Raw genomic sequence first — 22,860 nt, 5'->3', positions numbered from 1 at the left:
AAGGGTGGGAAGAAATAGATCCACTTTGATTCCCAACTCATTAAATGAAACAGAAAGGACTTAATGAATGAAAGCAGAGTACACACTGACTACTGTTCGTCAATTACATTACCATGCTGAAGTCATATAAAATCTAAATAAAAGAAAGCCCAAAAGCTGTAAGAAATTCAAACCAACTCTAAGGATAACCATAGCCCTTTTCTGCGAAGTCTTAGACAATGGTGGTGATACAGAGAACAACTGAAGGTGACAGAACCAAATAATGTATGAATCCACTAATTTATCTGCATCGACTCAGCATGATACTTTTCCAAGTCGGCATCAAGATCTTCGGCAGATACTTTTTCACTTGGGCCTCTTCCCCGCCCACGCCCCCTTCCAGAACCTCGACCACCACGTTGACGTGATGGCAGACCACCCCTACCTTGTTGCCTGTTTAACAGGAAAAAAATGTCAATTTGATGTAGAATGACTGAGAGGATGGTAGCCTTACTTATAAAATGAATAGCACCAAAGGGAAACAAACTTGCCTAAAAATAATAAAGAGATTCAGATACAAGTGCATACAATAGAAAATCGATGGCTCACATAAGTACATATATAGCAAAGGTTAAAAAAATTGATTCAAGTAAAAAACCACATGGAAAACCGTTCTGCAATAAAAATACCCGATAAAAAAAATTATAATTCTAGACAATGAGTATTACAAGCATATCACAACCTAAAATAAACATTAAGTTCACTACTCCAACAGCTATAAGCAAACTGCAGTAAGAGTTCTTTATAAACAGAAATTAAAATCATTAATACAAGGAAAACAAAACTCTAATATTTATCAAAGTTATATCTATATGTATAGGATTCCAAAACATAAAAGTAGCTTATAGCAAATTAGCTGACATTCAAACACGAATTGAAATTCGAAATATGTTTTGAAAAAGCAAGTTGCAGCCAATTGTTGCATCCAATTATAAACCTAACCAAGGATCAGAGCAGAAATATGGTATACTGATAAATACCTTCTAGGAGCCCCATTGAAATTTTCGAAAGGGTTCACAGCAGCGGGAGGACCAACAGCATGAGTGGCAATATTAGTTCCAACGATCTCTATCTTCATCGGTTTTCCATCTAGCTGCACGTTGTTGTACTTCTTGACAGCCGCAGCAGCATCTCCTCGTCGTGAGAAAACTACTTCCGCCGTTCCCTATGGAAAAGAGAATTTCTAAACTTCGACCAAGATACAAAATTCACTAGAAGTCTAAACCCAGTATTGCGCCAAGCCTCGTAGAATACCTTGGATCTGCCACTTTTGTCATAATGGATACCGTAGCGTTTCATATCTCCGACCTCAGAAAAAAGTTCCTGCGAAAATCATCACTTTCAGCAAAAACAAAAACAACAAAAGGAAACCTATCCTATCATTTAACCTATCAGCAAGAAGTATAAATACCTTAATATCTTCGTTAGAGACACCATAATCTAAATTAGATATGTAGAGCTTAGTTCCAGTCTGAATGCTAGAGGCACGTCCAGCTTGCACGGGGAAACCCGCGCCCTGATCGACAAACATATCATGCTGCCAGGTCGTCTCCGGCGCCTAAGACCAAAATCACAAATCAAAACTTCAACCCAGAATTCGAGAGAGGAAAACCGGCAGCAAGAAACTAATCCTCAAAGCTATACCTTGGGAGCGGAATAAGGTGTGCGATTAGCGGCGCGATTGGGGACTCGACGGACGGGACCCGGTCCGGACCCTCTACCGCGACCTCTAGAAATTCCGGATCTGGATTTTTTGTTGTTCTTTATGATATCATCGAGACTCATATCCAAAGGAGCGGCCATGTTCAAAGAGAAATTTAACAGAAACACTGAAGGAGCAGTCGAAAGAGGGAGTAAGGGGGAGAGAGAGAGAGAGAGAGAGAGAGAGAGAGAGAGAGAGAGAGAGAGAGAGAGAGAGGAGAAAATTAGGGTTTCGCAGTTTCGTCGAGAGTGAAGGGTTTGGGAGAAAATTGAGGGCTGATGCCGATTTTTCTCTGAACATATAAAGACTTCAGAGGACCGCGTCGTGGTTTCTACGCGTTGTTTGCCCGCTACGACGTCGTATTGATTACCTCTTTTATTCAACTCACAACTATTAGATTTGTTATTTGAAACTAAAAAAATAAAAATATGTAAGGTAAATTTCGAATTTAATTTTATTAGATTTGTTATTTGAAACTAAAAAATAAAATATGTCGGGTAAATTTCGAATTTAATTTTATTAAGATATGATATTTAAATAATATATTTTAATAATTAGTTATAGAGTATATCTTACCTATTAATATTTCTTTTCTCTATTTTTGGAGTGGGTAGTACTATATTTTATCTCATGATTTGATTAGCAGGGTATATTTTATCTTAGGATTTGATTAGCCGTATAAGATAATCTTCTGGGATTTGATTAACAGTATACTTTATTTTAGAATTTGATTAGCAGTATCTTTTATCTTATCTACACAATTTAGTTAGTTATACATTTTCTCTATTTTTAAATTTTTTTGAGTGGTTATTAGTATATTTTATTTTAGGATTTGATCAACCATATATTTTATCTTATCTACTTAGTTATATATTTTCTCTTATTTTATTTTTAGGTATTATTTTTTGGGAGTGATTAGTAGTATATTTTATCTTAGGATTTGATTAGTAGTATATTTTATCTTAGGATTTGATTAATAGTATATTTTATCTTAGAATTTGATTAGCAATATATTTTATCTTATTTAAAAGATTTAATTAGTTAATTATATATTTTTCTCATTTTTAGATATGAGTTATTAATTAGTTAGTTATATATTTTTCTCATTTTTAGATATTAGTTAATAGTTTAAACTGTCAAAATATTAGTTATAGTTTGTATCCTATCTAAACGGTGGTAAACCTAAATAACATTTACAATTGGGCTCAAAATCATGGACCGGTCCATTTCCAATGGCCCATTAATCTCTCCAGGCCCATGGAAATTCCCTACACTTTTGCTTTGTAGCACATAGTTTCTCCCCCTTTTCATCAAGAAAAACAAGCCAAACAAAAGTGTGGCTATGTGCAATTGTCATTATCTTGGATTGAATCGAGAGATGTCCAAACATTTGCCAATTAAGGGGACGGTCAGAAATTTATGAGTAACAAATATGTTTCTATTGGTACGAGACATTTTAGGATAGCTAAAAGCAAAACCATAAGAGTTTACACTCGAAATAGATAATATAGTCGTGGTTTCTAACATAGTATCAAAATCATGCTCTTACTAAATCATATCAATAGAATCCGATCATAAAGTGTTGAACAAAGAAGTTTAGAGCTTCTAAGGTGTAGTCAAGCCCTTCTACAAACAAACAAGTTGCGAGCCTCAAAGGTATAGTTAAAGTCAATAGAATTCAATCCTTACTTAGCCTCGAAAGTATAGTTAAGTCCTTACTTAGCCATGTCAATAGAATCTAAACCTAAAGTATCGAATAAAGAAGTTACGAGTCTCGAATGTATAATCAAAATGACTCAAGTGTATAACAAAATGTAAACTTATGTTCAAAGCAGAGACAATAGCATAACATGCTATTGTAGAGGGTCGTGGTCTTGTGGTCTCTAAAGCTGCAGAAACAGTAGGAACGAAGAAATCAAGACAGTAGGAACGAAGAAATCAAAACGAGAATGTTCCACCATTTTCACCAGCAAGCACAAGACACCTTCGGGAATGTCCAGCGGGATCCTGATGTAGCCATAGAACACAGAAAGACAGAAAAATGGGCGCACCCAACTACCCAAGTGCTATTCATTTTGGCTTGATTTCAACTGCTGGGTGTATATTTGATATCAAACAGCCGCCATAACTCATACAACACCACCACCAGATAAATTGGTAGACAAGATTAAGCAATATGATCAGTCCAAGAACGTCAAGCAATGCCATTCAAGTGAAGAACATCAACATATGACGATCAAAACAAGAACACTCAAAATACCAAGTCAGATTCATTGGAAATGGCTAACAATTACAACCCGTCAGATCATAGGAAAGTGATCGAGACAAGGTACTGTCCAAAGAGGAATCCTTCCAGTAGTCTCGGCCATTTGTCCCACTTCCCTCCCCATTTCATCAAGTGGTCGTGCTAGAGACAGAAACAGTCATAGATAATTATGAGATGATATCCTTCCGAATGGGATAAGATAATTCGTACTATTATTTAGTATTTTCTTTTATTTAATTGAAGAAATAATTGGAAAATAAAACAGCAAGTACAAAAATGAGTAATAACCCCCAGTAAAGACTGGTACGATTCAATTCAACATTTTGTTCGTTCGGATTTGATTGTGTCATAGCTCTATAATTCGGATTAGGTTTATCGTTGGATGAACTGCATTGCTGATATTGACCCTAAAAAAAGTAGAAGCAGATACTCATTTATAACATCAAACGGCAGAAGATTAACCAAACCCATCAAATTCAAATGGGAAATTGTTCATGATAAGAGCATCAGATAGCCAATAAAGCATCAAAGAAGCATTCACAAATCATAAGCAACTATATTTGAAGAAATTGAGAAACCCAAAAGATCACAAATACATAAACACATCGTAATAATTAAAACAGCGTTCTACTCTACTTCGTTTCCGTTTTCAATTTCTTTCGCCTAATTAGGGTTTTAAGAACTTGTGAACTTAGTCACCGCCTTTGTACCCTCAGAAACGGCGTGCTTGGCCAGTTCACCAGGAAGAACAAGCCTAACGGCGGTCTGGATCTCCCGGGAGGTGATGGTGGGTTTCTTGTTGTAGCGAGCCAATTTGGATGATTCTTGAGCAAGTTTCTCGAAGATATCGTTGATGAAGCTATTCATGATCCCCATGGCCTTGCTGGAAATTCCTATGTCTGGATGAACCTGTTTGAGCACCTTGAAGATATAGATCTTGTAAGTCTCTACGCTCTTCTTCGATCTCTTCTTCTTCTTGTCTACAGCAGCGGCGCCGCCTTCCTTCGGAAGCTTCTTCCCTGCTTTGGGCTTTTTCTCCGCCGGTGCTTTCTCGGCGACGGATTTCTTTTCCTCGGCTGGCTTCTCCGCCGCCGGCTTCTTCTCGGCGGGCTTCTTCTCGGCCTTCGGTGCCATTGGAATTTGCTTGGTTGAAGAAAAGGCGGTGGAAAGTTGAGGAATCGTACAACTTCAGCAAGTTGTTTGCTCTGATACTTTCGCTTGGGCTTATGTTTTTATATCTTTTGTCGATTAGTCTTTACTGGCTGATGACTTTCGGCACAGATTGCTGACCTGGCTTTATATAGTACGTTAGATGGGGTTTACGATGGGTAATAAATCGACGGTCTATGATAGCAATGACTTAAGAAAAAGCCACCTCGTCGTCCATACAGAGAGCCACGTGGTAGAATCTTATTGGATCCTCAGATATGTTGCGGATTGCTGAGCTGTAACCAAATATTGCCCTGTTTTAAACGATTATGACGCCATATTTGTCAATTTCAGGGTACCCATTTTTTCTTTTAAAAATAAAATTGATGTTTAGTCTCATAAGTTAGCAAAAATTATTACCCAAAACAACTGTTACGTTTTTATAAACTCATGATCTTTCTCTTAATTAATTAATGCACGAGTATTAATCTCAATAATCCTCAACATACATTAAAGAGTAGGGATTCAAAGCTAACATGGGTATCCTCACGTGTTAAGGATGGTTGGGTTTGGACAACTCAACTCGGACAAATATAACGAGTATTCTTATGTAAGCTACTTATCATAATTCACGCGTTTATTAGTGTTAAATGTTTTCCCCATATATCTACATGTTAATGCATATAATTAATGTATGTGTTGATTATTACATGCCCGAAATGAATATTTTGCAAGAGGTTCTATATTGGGATAGTTTTGTTCCACGAACGAATAATCAACTAACATTTGAATACTACTACTCTTCCACGACATACCCATGTTGAATACAAATCGTTGTAGAAATATTTACATTTTTTCTTAACACCAATCGAAAAAATATTACAAAAAACATTTCGTATAAACTACTATTACACTCTATCCTTTGTATTTCTTTGAATCAAAACTTAGATAAAGTGGAGACATGTTCATAATACAACTAGTCGATCTACTTTTAAAATATCTAAATTTTTTTCCATGATATCATTTTTATAAAATATCAAGATAATTTTATTCATAAAAATAAATATACAATATACTCATATTTCAACATTCTCCAGGCACTAGTGATCATATTTTAATACTCTCCACGCATGCCCTCAGGCTTAGATTTAAGGTTACTCCTAATTGTATTCATAGTTTTTATCCTAGCAAGAGATAGTGATGATATGTTTAGTTTGTCAGAGATCACAAAGTTGATTCACATCATCATTAAGAGAGAATTACATACGAAGTATACTTGCAGTGTTCTTTTCTTTACAAATCATAACTAAGTTCGAATGATCTCTTTTCAGTTGATTCAGATTTTACTTGTTTTCAAAACTTATGTCTTACACATTTCGTTAATGGAAAGAAGTTCATCGTAATCAACCAGATAAAGGATCGGCATATACATATCAGACTTATCTAACTGTTAATAATTCACAGAATCAAATGGAACATCTAGAGGAACAAACCGAATCCCTAGCCCTAATTCCTCAATTTTCAATTTCAAGTAAATCCTCCATAAACGGCGAAATCAAAACGCCTCACATGAACTACAGAGCAATTAGGAACTAGTGAATTTCGTAACCGCCTTGGTACCTTCAGAAACGGCGTGCTTAGCCAATTCACCAGGAAGAACAAGCCGCACAGCAGTCTGAATCTCCCTGGAAGTGATGGTCGGCTTCTTGTTGTAGCGAGCCAACTTAGAAGACTCCTGAGCCAGTTTCTCGAAAATGTCGTTGATGAAGCTGTTCATGATTCCCATGGCCTTGCTGGAGATTCCGATGTCTGGATGAACTTGCTTAAGCACCTTGAAGATGTAGATCTTGTACGTCTCAATACTTTTCTTCGATCTCTTTTTCTTCTTGTCTCCGGCAGCCGCAGCGCCTTCCTTCGGCAGCTTCTTCCCAGCCTTTGGCTTCTTCTCCGCTGGGGCTTTCTCGGCTACGGCCTTCTTCTCCTCCACCGGCTTCTTCTCGGCGGGTTTCTTCTCGGCTTTTGGCGCCATTGGATGCTTAGAAGATTTAAAGGATAAATTTAGTTGAAAGTCTAAGCAATCGGAATTGAATAGAAATCAATACGGTGTTTGGATCGTTGATGGATATTTATATCTCATCTATTTGATTTCTGATTGGCTGATGGTTGGAGCCACAGATTGCTGATGTGGCTAAATGGAATGCGTCGGATAGCGTTAGGGTTTGTGATGAATCGACGGTCGAGAGAAGTCGTGGGAAGGGTGGACCTGAAGCCAAGTCGGAAATCGACGTGGGCGTCTTCCATTGGTTATTTTGGACTGTTGCGGATGGATGACTTGTCACTAAAATTTTCGGCTGTGTAATCATCTTTTTTATGAAATAATTTTAATGGTCAGTTAAACTTATTATTTATTAATTTATATTAATACAAATCTCTAATTATTCAAATTAATATATTTTTTATTTTTTTCGACTTTCGAATATTTCAATAATGTGTTTAAATTATTTTAAAACAAAAAAATATCTTTAATTTGAATGAAAAACATTAGTTTTATTTTAAAAGATATTTTTTTTTGGTACTCACACGTCTCTTCATTGACAATTTGAATAAAATTATTTGTAATAATTATAAAATGAATTATATTAATAGTTTTAATATGATAAAAGCACCGACCTTTAATTTCACAGTCTAACCTAAAGTCAAGTTCAGTCAAATCAATGAAGTTCACAATCTAACCTCTTTGTTTGAAGCTTTGTTAGGAGGCCGGCAACTTGTTGAAGCTTTGCTTCCCCTAATTCCAAAACGACTTGCAACTCTCGTATAGGAAAAAGCTTCTCTTTGATAGCGGTCATAGGGTAAGAATCTAATCGTATCTCGAGACCGCAACCTGTGCGGAGGTAGGGGCGAATGTAGCCAAGTGGATCGAGGTAGTGGATGGATCGATACTGCACATTTACAATCATTATAAATAATTTCTCTTAAGTCATATAAATAGAATTCTAGGGTCGAATTGTATAGTTATCCCTGACAATTTCTCGTACACAAAATTCTCTCAATTTTAAAAGAGGCTCTCCCATACGCCAATTTATTGGCGTTAAAGTCGTACTAAGGAAGATTCCAGAAGGTTGAGTTATTATTATCTTAATCAATATTTTATTTTAATCCATAATAAAATTAAATCTGTTTCAAATGTGTTTGTTGAGGGAATGAATAGTTCATTTATTTCATATTCCATAATGAAAATCCTATCACGTACTCAGTTGAGTTAAGTCAAACCGAACGTAAGACTTTTCAATGTATTTATAGTTCATAGGAGTTAACCGAGTCTTATTTATGACAAATAACCTATGATTTGAGTGCTTACCAAGTATATTTTTATACGTTTTTCCGTATTACTCTGTCTTCTTAAGTGGTGCCGAGCTTTTTCGATCGATGACAAGTATATACTAGAGCTAAGAGCTATGAATACATACGTTGTTCGGTTTTTTCAGACACGTGTATTAACCCGATCAATAGAACACTATTTAAAAAACGTCGCAAAATTAGTGTTTATTTAAAGAAGTTAATCAATTTATTTTTATCATTAATAAGGTAAGTAATAAAAAAACAGAAACAATTGAAATTACCTTAACAAATAATGAAAGACGTCAAATTCTAAATTGAGCGGGAAATTTGAAAATTTTCGATGAAAACCCCCAAAGGATTCAAATCTCTATACTCGTTTCTCATTGGTCCATCTTAAAACGCCACGGATCGCGAAAAGAAATCATTCACAACCGTCGATCAAGTAGAGCTCGTATCCGCCCAACGCATTGGCCGGTTCCCGCTGCGGTATAAAACCTCGAACAACTTCCCTTGTTGAACCGAACCAAATCCGCTCATTCTCTACACCACCGTCGATTAGAACACCAGTAGTTCTCCAGCCGCCGTAAATCCTTCAACCACGATCCAATGGAGGTTAGCGCAAAGGCAAAGAAAGGCGCCGGAGGAAGAAGAGGAGGCGAGAAGAAGAAGTCGGTTTCTCGATCCGTCAAGGCAGGTCTTCAATTCCCCGTCGGCCGTATCGCTCGTTATCTGAAGAAAGGGCGCTACTCTCAACGTGTCGGCACTGGTGCTCCAGTCTACTTGGCCGCCGTGATGGAGTATCTAGCCGCTGAAGTAAACGAGTCGTTCATTTCTGATTCCTCTTCATCTTAACCAACAGAATCGCCATTGTACTGATCTTGTATTTCTCCGATTTACAGGTTCTTGAATTGGCTGGAAACGCTGCTAGAGACAACAAGAAGAACAGGATCATTCCTAGGCATGTGCTATTGGCGATCAGGAACGACGAGGAACTCGGAAAATTGCTAGCCGGCGTAACTATCGCTAGCGGTGGAGTTCTTCCAAATATCAATCCGATTCTGTTGCCGAAGAAGACGGATAAGGCTGTTAAAGAGCCGAAATCTCCATCAAAGGGAGGAAAGTCGCCGAGCAAGTCGACTTAAACGGTGAATGAATCTGTAATTTAGGGTTCTATGTTTTGTGGTAAGCGTAGACGAAGATCTAGAGATTAATGTAATCGATATGTTTAATTTACCAATTTACCGGCGAGGAATCAACCTGATGACTTGTTCTGTTCTTACGTCTCTAGAATAATTATGGTTGGAATTACGTTAAACAAATCAAGATCGATCGAGGCCAAATATTCATGGAATTCATTGATCAAGAACAAAACAAATTTCAAATCTCAGTTTAAGTAAACAAATCTTCAATCCTCAATGTTGTTCTTGATGAATCCTTGAGAAATGTACCTGTTCCAAAATTTATATTTGTTTTCTTAGTAAATTATACTTGAAAAAATAAAAAAAAAAATCCAGAAAAGATTAAATTCACTAACCTCCGTATTGTAGTAATTCATCATTTAATCTCCATTTGTAAAAATATCGACCACCTTCCTAAGATAAATAATTCACGACCTTTAATACAACTTAGATCTATATATAATTTACAATTAATTCAAAAATTAGTATGTTGAATCATCCTAAAAAGAAATAATAATAATAAATTGCACGATTAAATTGAATAAGCTAAGAACATTGAGTGGTTTGAGTAAGAATAAAATATGTTAAAAGATGGTAACAAATAATGTTTACTCGTAAATTAATTTAAAATAAATAATTTTAGTTTTTGCATAAAAAAATATTAAATCCGTAGAATGTTAAATAAAGATTCTAAATCTTGATCAAGACTCGTGTGTATATATATATATATATTATATATATAATTTTTTAAAATAATATTTTTTTAATTAAAAAAAAAAACGGAAGTACATCTTATTTTATAAAACTTATAAACTTATATACAACGAGGGATAGTCCTTACTCGTGGCAAAGGAAACTAAATCCTTGACGTCGGGTGCTGTCGTACTGAAAAAAAATAATATAGAGATTAAAAAGTTAAAACCATTTTAATTGAAAATTATGTAACAAATGAATTTAAAATTGAGATAAATTATAAAATAAATACTCAAAAAAAAAAAAAAAAAAAAAAAAAAAAAACTAACGTATTGTCGGAATCCAATGAAAGCGCCACATTTGACACAGTAAAGCTGTAGAAAAAGTGCAGGAGAAGTAAGATCTTGATTGGCTCCACCGTCATTTTCCACCAAATTCACCCTAAATAAATAAAAATTAAAAAATATTAAGTATGATTAGCGTAAGATTAATGAGAATTAATGAGAATTAATGCATAATCAGTGGTGAGTTACGTAGAAGAGAAGATGGAGCCTTGGGAGGATGGCCAGAAAGGCTGGAGAAAATGGGGAAAAGAAAGAGGCAGCCATTGTTAGGGGTTGTTCAAGAACTGTAAAAAGAAAGAAATAAAGAAATAAAAGAAAATAAAAGAAAAGGGAAATTACGAAGGTGTCCTCGGTTATGTTTTGGTGCAAGGCGATGTAAGTGTTGCAAAATTTGCAGGCCTTTAGAACTCCTTCTCTTGGATCGTGTTCAACAAGAAATAGCCTCCCCATTTCAATTCCCTCAAACGCCACTAATTAATTACGCTTCATACAACCCCACTTTTATATATACTAATTATATTACATTTTTTATTTTTATTTTTATTTTTATTTTATATATATATTTAAGAATATGAATATAGTTTTGAGAGTCCGGATCCGAGAAACTAGGAGGCTATTACTAAATAGATACAAATGGGTGTAAATTCTGACGTCACCACAACCCACTTGTTGGTTCTTTTGCTCTTTGATTACGGAGCGATGTACCGAAAGAGAAAAGAAAAAACCCATTTTGAAACCTTTAGTGTCACGTTCAAGATAATGAAGGAATTTGTAGTGAGAAGTTTAGGAACTTGGGTGAAGATTAGGAAAAAGTAACTATAATCAGATAAGGAGAGATTCAATCAACTTCAGAGAAAAATTAAGGATTTCTGTTGGATGATGAAAGTCCCACATCGGCTAGTTTAGGGAATGATCATGGGTTTATAAACAAAGAATACACTCTCCATTGTTACGAGGCCTTCTGGAGAAGCCAAATCAAAGCCACGAGACCATAGTGTTTATTTAAAAATTTAAAAATTATTTTGACAATGTACAACTAGTTTTTTTTTTTTTTTTTTTTTTTTTTTTTTTTTTTTTTTAATTCCAATAATGATTTAAAGAATATAAAACAAAATAATATATTTGTAGTTTTAATATTAATGTAGGGAATAAATAAATACACTAGCGTTATTTTATTTGGTATTAGGGAAGGAGCCCACGTCACCCAATTTGCTGAGGTGGCCAGCGCATTGACAACTAATTTTTCCTTTCGGTATCAATAATGCTTGGGAATCCAACACGGTCACAAAACCAGCTACCCACGTGGCATAAAAGAAAGTTTAAGGAACACGTAAGACAGCTGTCTGTAAATGATTGGTCAAAGAAATTTAATAACCATTTCATTTGGTTAAGGGGTAATTCCGTCATTTTAAGCCTTCCGCCTGGGAAAGGGAATAAAGTCCGAGAAAAAGGAGGTCTCTTTACAGGTGGAGAGCCGCTCGAATTTTTTTTTTCCTTTTTTGGCTAAAATCGCTGTCAATCTTTCTCTAACCTCCCACGCGCCACCGCAACCGCCTCGACGGTGACTCGGTTGACGGCTGTTCTCTCGTTTTCTGTCTCGGAATCGGTACATTTCTCTAGCATTTGCGGTTTTTCTGCCGTTCCGTCTCTTTCTCGTTGAGGTTTGTTGAGATTGTGGTTGTTTTGTTTCATTGTGTTCTAGGTTATTGCAGAGGGGGATTTCTGTTGAATCGATTTGATTGGAATTGTTATGGCTGCTCCACCTGCAAGAGCTAGGGCGGATTATGATTATCTCATAAAGCTTCTGTTAATCGGCGATAGCGGTGCGTGATTTTCTTTTCGGATTCAAATAGAGCCTCATTTTCTAGTTTCTTCTTTGAGGTTATCCTATAATGGTCTGTTGATTCGAAAAACGCGATAATTATTGATTGAGAATGCTTGTTTTTCTTGGATCTGGACTGCTCTCTCGAATCTCTCAGTTTGTGTGGATGATAATTTTAGTTACGCTGAATTTGATTTGTTGATTCAGGACGCGTGTTGGTTGATTTGGTGTATTCCATGATGTAAATTTGAACATCTCTATTATATCGATGTGCTGTTTTTGTATCTGTTTAACAGATTTGGTTCACATTGCAATGTTACCTAATGATTTCCTTTGGTTCTGTTCATTTTTGTTGGTCATTTTTGCAGGTGTTGGTAAGAGTTGCCTTCTCTTACGTTTCTCAGATGGTTCCTTCACCACTAGTTTTATTACTACCATTGGGTGTGTATAATTTTCTATATGAATGTATTTCCCATTTCTTATGGGATTATGGGATGAATTTATGCACTTAAAAAGTTTCCTTCTGAACTAACTAGGACATTTTCCCCTCCTGCAGTATTGATTTTAAAATCAGAACCATTGAGCTTGATGGTAAACGGATCAAGCTCCAAATTTGGGACACCGCTGGTCAGGAGCGGTTCCGTACGATCACCACAGGTATTCTTTTCTTACCTCCATGATCATGGACTTGTCTATTGCTAGAAGCTAGAATCATGATAGAATATGTTATATTTTAATGAAATTTGATTTGTGACTATTCATTACTGGATTTCTTCCTAAATTGTAAATCTTTCGTGGAATGGCTAACTGTTTTAATTTTGCTATTTGAACTTGGAGTTCAGCGTCCTGATATTGATTCTCTTTTCTTTGAGTATTTTCTTTATCAGGATTTTTGTTTTTGCTGTAGCATTAATTGTCAATGAGCAGAGTTTCTCAATAGTTCTGCTACCTGTTTGTTTTTTCAGCGTACTACCGCGGGGCCATGGGCATTTTGCTGGTCTACGATGTAACAGATGAATCATCTTTCAACAGTAAGTACCATTTTGCCATTTCTTTTTGCAGATTTTTCTTTTGTCAAATTATATTCGTTCTTGTATATTTGCATTTGATCCAAAATATGATTTCATCTTTTCATTTATGATGCCTTGTCCTATGGATGTTTCATAGCTCCTTCCATTTCTCTATCATTTTGCCTTCTCACTCCTTATTCTCTAATGCTTTTCAGATATTCGAAATTGGATTCGTAATATCGAACAACATGCTTCTGATAATGTCAACAAGATACTGGTAGGAAACAAGGCCGACATGGACGAAAGCAAAAGGGTATGTTATTACTTCCATTCTGCTTATGAAAACTGAAAAGAAAGGCATCAACTTTAAATAGTTGTGCTACTAACCTTGTGGCATATTAGACAACTGTTGTTGATATATGCTTTGGACCTCAGATAATATTACCAAACTGATATCTAGGGGTATCTTTCTTGAAGAATCCTCGACTAAGATTATCTTTCTCTCAAGCCATGCCTGTTACCATTTCTTTTAACATCCTTATATTACAGGCTGTGCCTACATCCAAAGGACAAGCGCTTGCTGATGAGTATGGGATCAAATTCTTTGAAACTGTGAGTCGCTTGTTCTTCTTCCTGTGTAATTTTTCCATAATAGTTTGTGAATGTAAGCTGAAAAATATTTGGTATTTGCATTACAGAGTGCGAAGACAAATCTTAATGTGGAAGAAGTTTTCTTTTCAATAGGAAGGGATATTAAGCAACGTCTCTCTGATACCGATTCAAAGTCTGAGGTATTTTATAATTCTTCTGCTATAGTTCACCTAAAAAAACAAGAAATAACCAAAGCTCGAACTTTTTATTTTCTCATTGTGTATTATAATTATTCTTGATTAATGAACCGAAGACGTGTGGTTTTTGTTACGTTTGCAGCCTTCGACGATCAAGATCAATCAAGACCAGGGAGCCAATGCTGGTCAGGCTGCACAAAAATCATCCTGCTGTGGTTCTTAAGATGGTCAAACCCTTTGAAGTAGTCATATATTGAAGTTGTCATACTTCATTGATGGGCGCATCTATTAGCTATTTTGTGATTCTTTTGAACTTCATTTAGTGTGTAATAGATAGATAGGTACTTTTCATGTTTTAGAATTTCATTTGTGATAATGTCTATATTATAAAGAGATTTATTTGTTTCCTTTTCATTTTGGCTTTTTTCAGAAACAATGTTATCCCAATTATTTGTTTGCTACCGGATGGTTTGTATATATTCAACTATTTTGACTTTAAGATGATGAACGTATCTTCTTAATGGTACTCATTTTCTCTAAGAGGATGCTGTAAGAAAACTTACTTTCCCATGCTACATACTATATCCTATGTTATTCGGAATCAGTGATCTTTTTAAAAAGGCGGCTGCTATAACTGATCCATCATCTCTATAGATGCATCAATGATCATCTTTGCACTAGCCAATTTCGACATGGATTCGAAATAAGCATGTCGAAATAATGCCTTCCATCTCTTTTCTGCTAACGTTGCCTTAGGCTAAACCTTAAACCTATTTTATGACGAAACTGATTCAGCTTTCAGCTAAATTGTGAGATCTCACATCAATGGAGAGGAGGACGAAACATTCTTTATAAGGGTGTGGAAACCTCTTCCTAACATACGTGTTTTAAAACTTTTGAAACTTTTGATGGAGGACAAGTCGAAAGTGAACAATATCCACCTCCTCCATCCCCAATGCATCACTAAAGCAACAAAATCTCACAGAAGTAGAATCAAGTTTTCATTCTAAGCAATTTACAATTTACAATGAAGATGTAGTTTCCAACATAGAATGGTCACCACAAACACTCCAAATAAGGTGTAAAATCTAAATTCTAGCCCCATTTCTTCACTGTACTTGATACATGACTGACTGCCTCTTTTCTTGGCAATGGCAAATACGAAATTGAATTTAAACCACCAAACCAATAAATCAGTTAGCAAGTAAAACCTGATTTGATTCTCTGCACAGTATCCACCTAATCTCGTCCTACATTTACAGAACTGGCAATGAACTCTACTGAAGGCTAAGTTCATCCTTCCCATATATGCGCTGAAGCTCACGCGTAGCTGCTTGAAACGATTCTGAAAAAATGAATACAAAACATATTTTTAAAGACTTAAAAGGGGAAAGAGTAAGAGTTGCATCTTTACCTTTCCAAATCCCAAAAGATTTCTGATTGATCGGTGCACCGAAGATGGTTTGAATTGTATCAAACAACAAGCTCTCCGGAGTGCTTCTTAGTTCTTGTACTATCTGGTAAATAGTTTTCCCATTCTCAAAGTATATATGATTATTGGGTGTTTTGTTTTGCAGCCAGCATGCCGCTCAAACTCATACGCATTAAGCATCTTCCAAGGAAACACAAAGGGTGAGTTAGATCTGACTGAATTCATCTTCAACTCTTGCATCAAGGACAAATTTTGATGACTTACCTTGGAAAAGTTGCAAGATTGGCATCCACAAAGATACCCAGATTGCCTTATAATTCCACGAAGCCACTGATAAAATCAGCGAAGAGTATGAGCTAACGACACGGCAAGCCGAACTTAAAGTGTAAATAGTGTGAAGAAGAAAAGAAAGTTACCTCTCTAGCTACAGAAACGTACTTCACAGGAACGCCATCGAGCATACCAGTCGATATCAAACTTCGAACATTTGAAGGGAAGCTGTTTGGAGCTTCTTTCCTCGTTTTGTAGTCTGGTCTATTCTTTGGTGTCCTATCAGGCTTTTGCATAGCTTTTGCATAGCTATCTGAGGACTGCTTACAAGTACATCAAAATTTGATGGTTCCAAATCCGTGACACCAACAACTTCAGATGGTTGGAATGAAGATTCGTAGAATGTCGAGTCGTGGCTTCCAAGAGACCTGCCTAAGGGGATGATATCTTGCTCATCAGGAAATTCTCCAAACGAGATTATATTTGGATCCTGCTTACCGTAATCATCATCAATGGAGACAACATTGTCGTCTATCTTCCCTCTATGATCTAGTAACCCAAAATGGTGATCCCCATCATTGGCAGTTTGATTTATCAAACTGAAGCTGTCATCCTCCTTAATATAGGCCGATCCCATCGATACGAGACCCGTTTCAATTTCCTTGTAGTGACGACCTTCTATTGCTTGTTGACCGTCATCGTCCCTATTAGAATTACTTCTTGGACATGGTTGCAGATCATGTACATTATCTTTAACCTGATCCTCCAACCCATGAGATATAGATGCATCATCTCCATATTGGTCTTCCATACCTTTTCTCCTGAGATCAAAATGATCAGGAATTACAGAAGATGTTTTTGTTAGAGGTAAGTCAGCAGACCTTAGTGATTCGGGTCCGAATACGCAACCAATAAGTCGATGTGAAACAGATTGATAATTATCAGTATGCTGCTCCCAATGAAGAACATTCACATTTGACAGAATTCCTGTCATTTTACTATTTGGAGCTGGAATTGCTTGCTTCTTGTTCGGGAAAACCTGTGTCTCACAACCATCGATAAACCAGTGACGTGCTCGTTTTGCGTCTGATAATGAAGGGCTGCCGAAAGTTGAATGTGAATCATTTTCATGCCCCAGACCCTTCGTAATCCAAAATCCTTCGTTCTGGACAGAACATCACAAATAATCGAAATTCAGAGAAGAAATCGGAAAGGAATTAATGCCAAAAGACTAATAACAGTCACACTTTTGGTTTTCATCACTTTTCTTTTGAGTTTTTATTGTTGAGGATTGTTGGGATGTAAAGGAATACATCTTCATTGGTATGAGACCCTTTGGAGAAGCCCAAAGCAAACCAACGAGAGCTTATGCTCAAAGTGGACAATATCATACCATTGTGGAGATTTGTGATTCCTAACATTTATGTTCCAGTTACTCATATATAAGAACAACCGTGCTAGTCTCGAGTCCTAAAAGCATTGAGTTTATATTACAATCACAGACACTTATCATTAGAGTGATAAAACCAGGAAGCCAGTTATATATCCAGAACATCAATGTCACTAAACCCTATTTCATAACTTTAAAGACAAAAGAAAAACATTCAAGACCACAGCACTGAAATAAACCTTAAAAGATGCCCTGGATTTGGTTATGAATATGAGTGATTCAAACTATTTCAAATTAAGATAGGGAACTGTTTCTATTCACAAATTCAATTCAATTGGATTGTTTCATGAGATTTTGCTCAAACGCGACGATCCTAAGCAACAAACCAAGAAATTCATATTTGGAGAATTGAAAGCATACCATTTCGATTCTTCTTATAGTTCGAAGTACTCGCGGAGAAGCTTCAAAACTCCATAGAAATTTTGACTAAAGACGGAGGTTCCTTGTAGAACGAACCATCTACCAAATTTCTTCAACCTCTCCACTTCTCTGCACCAGAATCAATGAGAAAACCCAACTCATATTTTCAAAAAATACACACAGTTTAAGAAAAGGAGGCGTTACTTTTCTTTTGCACACATAACGAAACAACAACGATCATGCGATTTTCAAACAGAAGAAAAACCTAGAAATGGACGCGGAAACACAAATTTCAACTTCATTTTACCATTCCAGTGTAGACGCAGAACATACCGTCAGTTGATTACTGGATTTCGACACAGCAGGGTTCCGGCGAGGCTACTCCGGCGACGAAATTGGACGAAAATGATGGCTTCAGGAGGGAGAGAACAATCCAATCGGGTAAAATGCAGTTCTGGAAACTACGATGAATGAAATTCTCCGATTGGCGAAGAACGATCTTCAATGAAATTGATCGTTCAAAAATCATGAACCGAGGAATTAAGTGATGTGACAGCCGAAAATTAAACTAAATAAGAATTAATTAGAAACAAACACAAATTAAACGTAATTAGGATTAAACTTTTAAAAAATACATTTTTTTTAAAAATAAACTTTAAAAGTTTATAATTTTTTTATTATTAATATATGGATTAAAATTTTATTTATCTACGCTCCAAATAACATTTATTTATCTATTTTTTTTATAGGTATTATTTAAATTTTAAAATATTTAAGAATATTTTTTAAGATAAAAGTGGAAGTTAAAAAATATTTAAAATAGATTATATATCATATCCCAGAGATTTTAATGAAGTGATTACATGAAAGATTTTATTTATTGAAACTAATTTGAAAATGTGAAGACTTAATTTGAATTCCGTTTCCTTATTGGACAAGAAGAAATCTAAGATAAATCGCTCCTCTATTTAAGTTATTAATTTCATTTAAATCTCACAATTACTCGATTTTTAGTGATCTTAATAACACGTTTACGGTATAATGGAGGATCAGCCATCACGAACAATGTTTCAACCGATATACATTATTTTTGAGGAAGAAGATGAATTATGGCAGCAGCTTCAATTCCAATGGGCATGGTTTCAACATATGTTTTCTCTAGAGTTGCTGGAGGAGGAGGAGGAGCTGCCGCCGCCGCCGCCTCCTCCGCGCGAAGAGTTTGAAATAGATTATAATAGTCTCACGTCGTTTCTCGAAGTGGATCGTTCGTTCTTTTCGCCATGGAATTGGAACCCTAATTCACCACAAGATAGTGAGAATGCAAGAGGAAACGATCGCATGGTTTTTCAATCACCAGATTCATTCTTTAGCGAGGATCAGGTGATTTCTAATTCTTTTTTTTTTTTTTCATCCTCAAATTTGATCATTAAATGTATTTTTAAATTTATACAGGATTTGTACAAAAGGATGAGCGGCAAAGATTCCGAGAGTTGAATACCCGTATCTCGCCCTCATCCAATATCGAGATACAAATATCATCATCATAAAACTACCATTTGATTCGAAAACTATTTGAAAAGAAAACGACTCTTTCTAGGTAGTTTTGTTAGTTATGTCTAGTCAACTAAATCGTGAATGAAGGATAGGCAACCTGCCAGTTAATTTTTTTTTTTTTTTTTCTTCAAGAGCTTAAAATGTGATTTAAGAGAGCTTTGAAAGAACAGTGAATATTGTCAATTTTGACCCATTAGATGTTTCCAGTTTCCACACCCTTTATAATAAATGTTTTGTTCCCTTCTTCAATTGACTTCAGATCTCACACGTTCTATAATAAAAAAAAAAATATTTATTTATTTATTTTTCTAATTTGAATATAAGCAACTAAATTTACCATATTTAACCATCTTTTAATTTAAAATTAATAATATTATCATGTTAATTATTTTGTTCCTCATCGGTATAAATTTGATATAATAATTTAAATTAATTTTAATTATGTGAAGGATTTTATTAATTTATTAAAATTTTCTTTTGATTTGGTTTTTAAATTTAATAATGATTTCTTCAAAATATTAAGAAACAAATAAAATTTTAAAGAAAATAAAAAGTAGGACACGCTGTAATAAATGAACGAGACACGTGGCATAAATACAAGGCCACGTGGCAATAAAAAAATGTAGTCTATCTATCTGCAAGAAACAGAGGAATTACGTCAAGCAACCGACCGGCGGGGCCATCAACTGCAACCGGACGAGATCATTCTCCAACGGCGTCAAATTCAAATCCATTCCGACGACTCCATTACCACTGTCGCAATCGGAGTCATCGGAGACAGGTTGCGCCGGCGTCAAACTAACAGGGACAGGAGAAGAATTCCGATGTCGGCGCATATGGCCGCCGAGCGCCTGACCGACCGGAAATTCAAGTCCACAAATGGAACACTCATGAGGCTTGGACTTAATCGCGTTATTCTGTGAAGTATCGCTTGGAAATTTCGGCTTCCGGTGAGAAGCTCTGTGGCCGCCGAGAGCTTGAAACGAGGAAAACTCCCGATTACAAGTCTTGCAGACAAAAACTCGGCGGCGAAACGACTCCGTTTTGGATTTGGACAAGGAAATCAAGCAATCAGCCATCAGTAATGAGTCAATTTCAGATTCAAATCTCACTCTCTTCATCAGATCGGATCAAATCGGATCGGATCGGTTTGGATATCGGAAATGGAAGCGAGTGCAAATATTATATATATATGGAACACTGTCGGCTAAATCTGTTGGGCGTGTGGATGCGGCGGAAGAGGGTTGAAGAAGGGAGCGCGTAAGGTGAAGAAGCAGAACGTGGCCGGAAGGTGCCGTGACGTTTCTGATTCTGTTCACAGCAGTTTTTTCGTTTTTATTTTTTTTTTAAATATTTATTGGATTATTTAGTGTCAAAGCGCGTGGGTACCAAAATATAATTAGTGGGATTTATTATGTAATTAAAATTATTATAATTCTTATTAAACACACTTTACAGGCTTGACTTGAATATAATGGAAATTAACCTGAAAATTCATCATATCTTTGTAAACAATTTTCCAATTAATTAATTAATTATTATTTTTTTTATGGTTTGATATTTGATTTTTTTTTTTTTTTTAAATTGTAAATATGGTTTTTTTTTTAAATAATTAAATGATAGGTTAATTTACTATGTTATTTCTTAGATTTTAGGAGTGAGTGAGGTGGGAATAGAAGACTTTTTTTTTTTTTTTTTTTTTTTTTTTTTTGGAATATATATATATATATATATATATATATAGGTATAATTGATTTTTAAATGTTGCACATTTTTAGCGTGTTAAATATTTAAAATTTTAAACTATATAACATAAGATATGTATGAATTTTAAGAAAGAATTTGTATTTATTCTCCGTGAATTAGATAATGTATGATTGGAACGCATAGATTAACTAAATATTTTTTCTTCTATAATTTTTTAATGTATTATACAATAATATTATAATTAATCGTAAAGTTTATTCTAAATTTTTTAGAATCTAAATTGTATTGATCTAAGTACGTCTTACCATTTTACTTAAGTAACGATATTATGTGAGATGAACTAAATAATTGAGATTTATAAATTTTCAAGTCTTTCGTAAATAACTGATAATCGCTAATAATGAGTCATAAAAAAAATGTTTGAACAAGTACAATATTTCCACAATGACTGAGCAACTTCATATATATATATATATATATAATAGGATGAATAGGTTGATTAGTCAAGGTTTCTAGTACTCTAACTTGTTTGTCTAGTCAAGTTGGTCCACAACTTCCTTTATATCGTGTGGAAAAATATATATTTGTAAACGTAATAGCAACTATAAGTAACGTGTTGATAATTAATGACTTATAATTAATTCATATATTAGTCGTATTTGGTAAAAAATCACACGAAGATCGTTCATGTTTAAGAATACTTTTCTTCTTACTTTTGAACCTAAAAGTTTGGTTACTTTACTTACCAATTTCTCAACCTAACGTCTTTGTTCTTAGAAAAATACCCATAAAAATTTAAGTAAAATACTCATAAATATATATCTGTTTTTTTTTTTTTAATTTGTTTTATTGTAGTCAAATTACATTTAAATAAATAAATATATATATATAATAAAAGACTTTTAAGTTAAGTCTCACCACCAAGAAAATTCAAAATAAATAAATAAATAAATATATAAATAAATAAAAAGGTTAGCTAGTAGTTGAGTGAGAAAGATCTCAGCACATAATTTGGAAAATACACAGAATTTACAAAATGAATAGACTAAGTTTAAAGTTTATTATTATTATTATTATTTATTATTATTAATTAAAAAATAAAATAAAATTTGGAGTTGATTTGATGTAATTGTAAAGGAAGTTTCTTAGTAATGAATAAGTGGTTTGAGAATTTCAAACTCTTCTGCCACCCCCAACATTTCTGGAATCTTTTTTTTTTTTTTTTTTTTTTTTAATTTTTAATTATTAATGGTCATCATTTTTTAAATAATATTTTCTTAAATTAATATTTATATAAATTAAATCTTAAATTTACGTCGTGGATAAAATATTTCTTCGTCTACACATTAGAAAATTATATAATTATATCGGTTTCTCCAACGATTGCTAAAAGACGAACCCTCGTAGACATGACCTTATATGATTATTTTGTGAAATATTAATCTTTTTAATTGATAAATTTATAAAAATATATATTAAATATTTTGCGACCGTGATACCACTATTCGTATGTCTTCGTATTCATATGAATAATTTGGATCAAATCATTTGTAACTATTACAAAATGGGTTGTGTTACCAAAATAAGACACCCAACCTGTATACCCTTTAGATTATTGATTGAACGTGATTCTTCCTTTAGATTATTGATTGAACGTGATTCTTCTGTGTATATAATATTAAATTAAAAAAAATTAAAAGAATTATTTAAACACGTTAAATCCGAATGTCGTCACCGTGTTGGTGGTATTATTA

At 34.7% G+C, this 22,860-nt stretch overlaps 7 protein-coding genes and 1 non-coding gene across 8 annotated transcripts; 2 read left to right on the top strand and 6 right to left on the bottom strand.

Moving 5' to 3' along the window:
* Window positions 1-40: 40 nt before the first annotated feature.
* On the bottom strand, window positions 41-1,981 carry LOC111794484 (THO complex subunit 4A). The gene is made up of 5 exons (XM_023676519.2): window positions 1,684-1,981; window positions 1,451-1,597; window positions 1,294-1,362; window positions 1,020-1,204; window positions 41-432 (listed from the first exon to the last, which is right to left on the bottom strand). The coding sequence occupies exons 1-5, from the start codon at window positions 1,840-1,842 to the stop codon at window positions 276-278; spliced, it is 717 nt and encodes a 238-aa protein (XP_023532287.2). The 5' UTR covers window positions 1,843-1,981; the 3' UTR covers window positions 41-275.
* A 2,562-nt stretch (window positions 1,982-4,543) lies between these two features.
* Window positions 4,544-5,227, bottom strand: LOC111795056 (histone H2B). Its single transcript, XM_023677288.2, has one exon. The coding sequence runs from the start codon at window positions 5,139-5,141 to the stop codon at window positions 4,683-4,685; it is 459 nt and encodes a 152-aa protein (XP_023533056.2). The 5' UTR covers window positions 5,142-5,227; the 3' UTR covers window positions 4,544-4,682.
* A 1,326-nt stretch (window positions 5,228-6,553) lies between these two features.
* LOC147792680 (histone H2B) lies at window positions 6,554-7,261 on the bottom strand. The gene has a single exon (XM_087124125.1). The coding sequence runs from the start codon at window positions 7,183-7,185 to the stop codon at window positions 6,742-6,744; it is 444 nt and encodes a 147-aa protein (XP_086980251.1). The 5' UTR covers window positions 7,186-7,261; the 3' UTR covers window positions 6,554-6,741.
* A 1,747-nt stretch (window positions 7,262-9,008) lies between these two features.
* On the top strand, window positions 9,009-9,777 carry LOC111794511 (histone H2A). The gene is made up of 2 exons (XM_023676552.2): window positions 9,009-9,311; window positions 9,398-9,777. Exons 1-2 carry the CDS (start codon window positions 9,105-9,107, stop codon window positions 9,638-9,640), a joined length of 450 nt encoding a protein of 149 aa, XP_023532320.1. The 5' UTR covers window positions 9,009-9,104; the 3' UTR covers window positions 9,641-9,777.
* Window positions 9,778-9,830: 53 nt separating this feature from the next.
* On the bottom strand, window positions 9,831-11,201 carry LOC111794538 (protein yippee-like At3g11230). The gene is made up of 5 exons (XM_087124330.1): window positions 11,053-11,201; window positions 10,903-10,943; window positions 10,699-10,810; window positions 10,518-10,561; window positions 9,831-10,090 (listed from the first exon to the last, which is right to left on the bottom strand). The coding sequence occupies exons 1-5, from the start codon at window positions 11,161-11,163 to the stop codon at window positions 10,057-10,059; spliced, it is 342 nt and encodes a 113-aa protein (XP_086980456.1). The 5' UTR covers window positions 11,164-11,201; the 3' UTR covers window positions 9,831-10,056.
* Window positions 11,202-12,151: 950 nt separating this feature from the next.
* On the top strand, window positions 12,152-14,747 carry LOC111794493 (ras-related protein RABE1c). The gene is made up of 9 exons (XM_023676532.2): window positions 12,152-12,319; window positions 12,416-12,536; window positions 12,904-12,976; window positions 13,092-13,192; window positions 13,501-13,566; window positions 13,761-13,858; window positions 14,095-14,157; window positions 14,244-14,336; window positions 14,476-14,747. The coding sequence occupies exons 2-9, from the start codon at window positions 12,464-12,466 to the stop codon at window positions 14,554-14,556; spliced, it is 648 nt and encodes a 215-aa protein (XP_023532300.1). The 5' UTR covers window positions 12,152-12,319; window positions 12,416-12,463; the 3' UTR covers window positions 14,557-14,747.
* A 565-nt stretch (window positions 14,748-15,312) lies between these two features.
* Window positions 15,313-18,371, bottom strand: LOC111794439 (uncharacterized). Its single transcript, XR_015421024.1, has 6 exons — window positions 18,179-18,371; window positions 17,846-17,974; window positions 16,182-17,200; window positions 16,030-16,095; window positions 15,748-15,945; window positions 15,313-15,678 (listed from the first exon to the last, which is right to left on the bottom strand). It is a non-coding gene; the product is annotated as an uncharacterized LOC111794439 (transcript).
* Window positions 18,372-19,915: 1,544 nt separating this feature from the next.
* On the bottom strand, window positions 19,916-20,589 carry LOC111794508 (zinc finger protein ZAT11). Its single transcript, XM_023676549.2, has one exon. It carries the CDS (start codon window positions 20,518-20,520, stop codon window positions 20,053-20,055), a length of 468 nt encoding a protein of 155 aa, XP_023532317.2. The 5' UTR covers window positions 20,521-20,589; the 3' UTR covers window positions 19,916-20,052.
* Between the last annotated feature and the right edge of the window lie 2,271 nt (window positions 20,590-22,860).

This window comes from Cucurbita pepo, chromosome 5, assembly GCF_057944985.1.
Source record: "Cucurbita pepo subsp. pepo isolate OVF chromosome 5, ASM5794498v1, whole genome shotgun sequence".
Classification (NCBI taxonomy): domain Eukaryota; kingdom Viridiplantae; phylum Streptophyta; class Magnoliopsida; order Cucurbitales; family Cucurbitaceae; genus Cucurbita; species Cucurbita pepo.
Note: the sequence above shows the minus strand (reverse complement) of the source record. Positions and strands in the feature narration are given on the sequence as shown.

Excerpts from the sequence above, each read along its gene's own strand:
- LOC147792680 (XM_087124125.1), bottom strand. The coding sequence starts at position 7,185 with ATGGCGCCAAAAGCCGAGAAGAAACCCGCCGAGAAGAAGCCGGTGGAG.
- LOC111794508 (XM_023676549.2), bottom strand. The coding sequence starts at position 20,520 with ATGAAGAGAGTGAGATTTGAATCTGAAATTGACTCATTACTGATGGCT.
- LOC111794511 (XM_023676552.2), top strand. The coding sequence starts at position 9,105 with ATGGAGGTTAGCGCAAAGGCAAAGAAAGGCGCCGGAGGAAGAAGAGGA. Across the intron at positions 9,312-9,397 it reads TGGAGTATCTAGCCGCTGAA|GTTCTTGAATTGGCTGGAAA; the intron begins GTAAACGAGTCG and ends TCCGATTTACAG.
- LOC111794484 (XM_023676519.2), bottom strand. The coding sequence starts at position 1,842 with ATGGCCGCTCCTTTGGATATGAGTCTCGATGATATCATAAAGAACAAC. Across the intron at positions 1,205-1,293 it reads ACAAAAGTGGCAGATCCAAG|GGAACGGCGGAAGTAGTTTT; the intron begins GTATTCTACGAG and ends TCTTTTCCATAG. Across the intron at positions 433-1,019 it reads TTCAATGGGGCTCCTAGAAG|GCAACAAGGTAGGGGTGGTC; the intron begins GTATTTATCAGT and ends CCTGTTAAACAG.
- LOC111795056 (XM_023677288.2), bottom strand. The coding sequence starts at position 5,141 with ATGGCACCGAAGGCCGAGAAGAAGCCCGCCGAGAAGAAGCCGGCGGCG.
- LOC111794538 (XM_087124330.1), bottom strand. The coding sequence starts at position 11,163 with ATGGGGAGGCTATTTCTTGTTGAACACGATCCAAGAGAAGGAGTTCTA. Across the intron at positions 10,944-11,052 it reads ACATAACCGAGGACACCTTC|CCTTTCTGGCCATCCTCCCA; the intron begins GTAATTTCCCTT and ends CATTTTCTCCAG. Across the intron at positions 10,811-10,902 it reads GGCTCCATCTTCTCTTCTAC|GGTGAATTTGGTGGAAAATG; the intron begins GTAACTCACCAC and ends TTATTTATTTAG.
- LOC111794493 (XM_023676532.2), top strand. The coding sequence starts at position 12,464 with ATGGCTGCTCCACCTGCAAGAGCTAGGGCGGATTATGATTATCTCATA. Across the intron at positions 13,193-13,500 it reads GTTCCGTACGATCACCACAG|CGTACTACCGCGGGGCCATG; the intron begins GTATTCTTTTCT and ends TTGTTTTTTCAG. Across the intron at positions 14,337-14,475 it reads ATACCGATTCAAAGTCTGAG|CCTTCGACGATCAAGATCAA; the intron begins GTATTTTATAAT and ends TTACGTTTGCAG.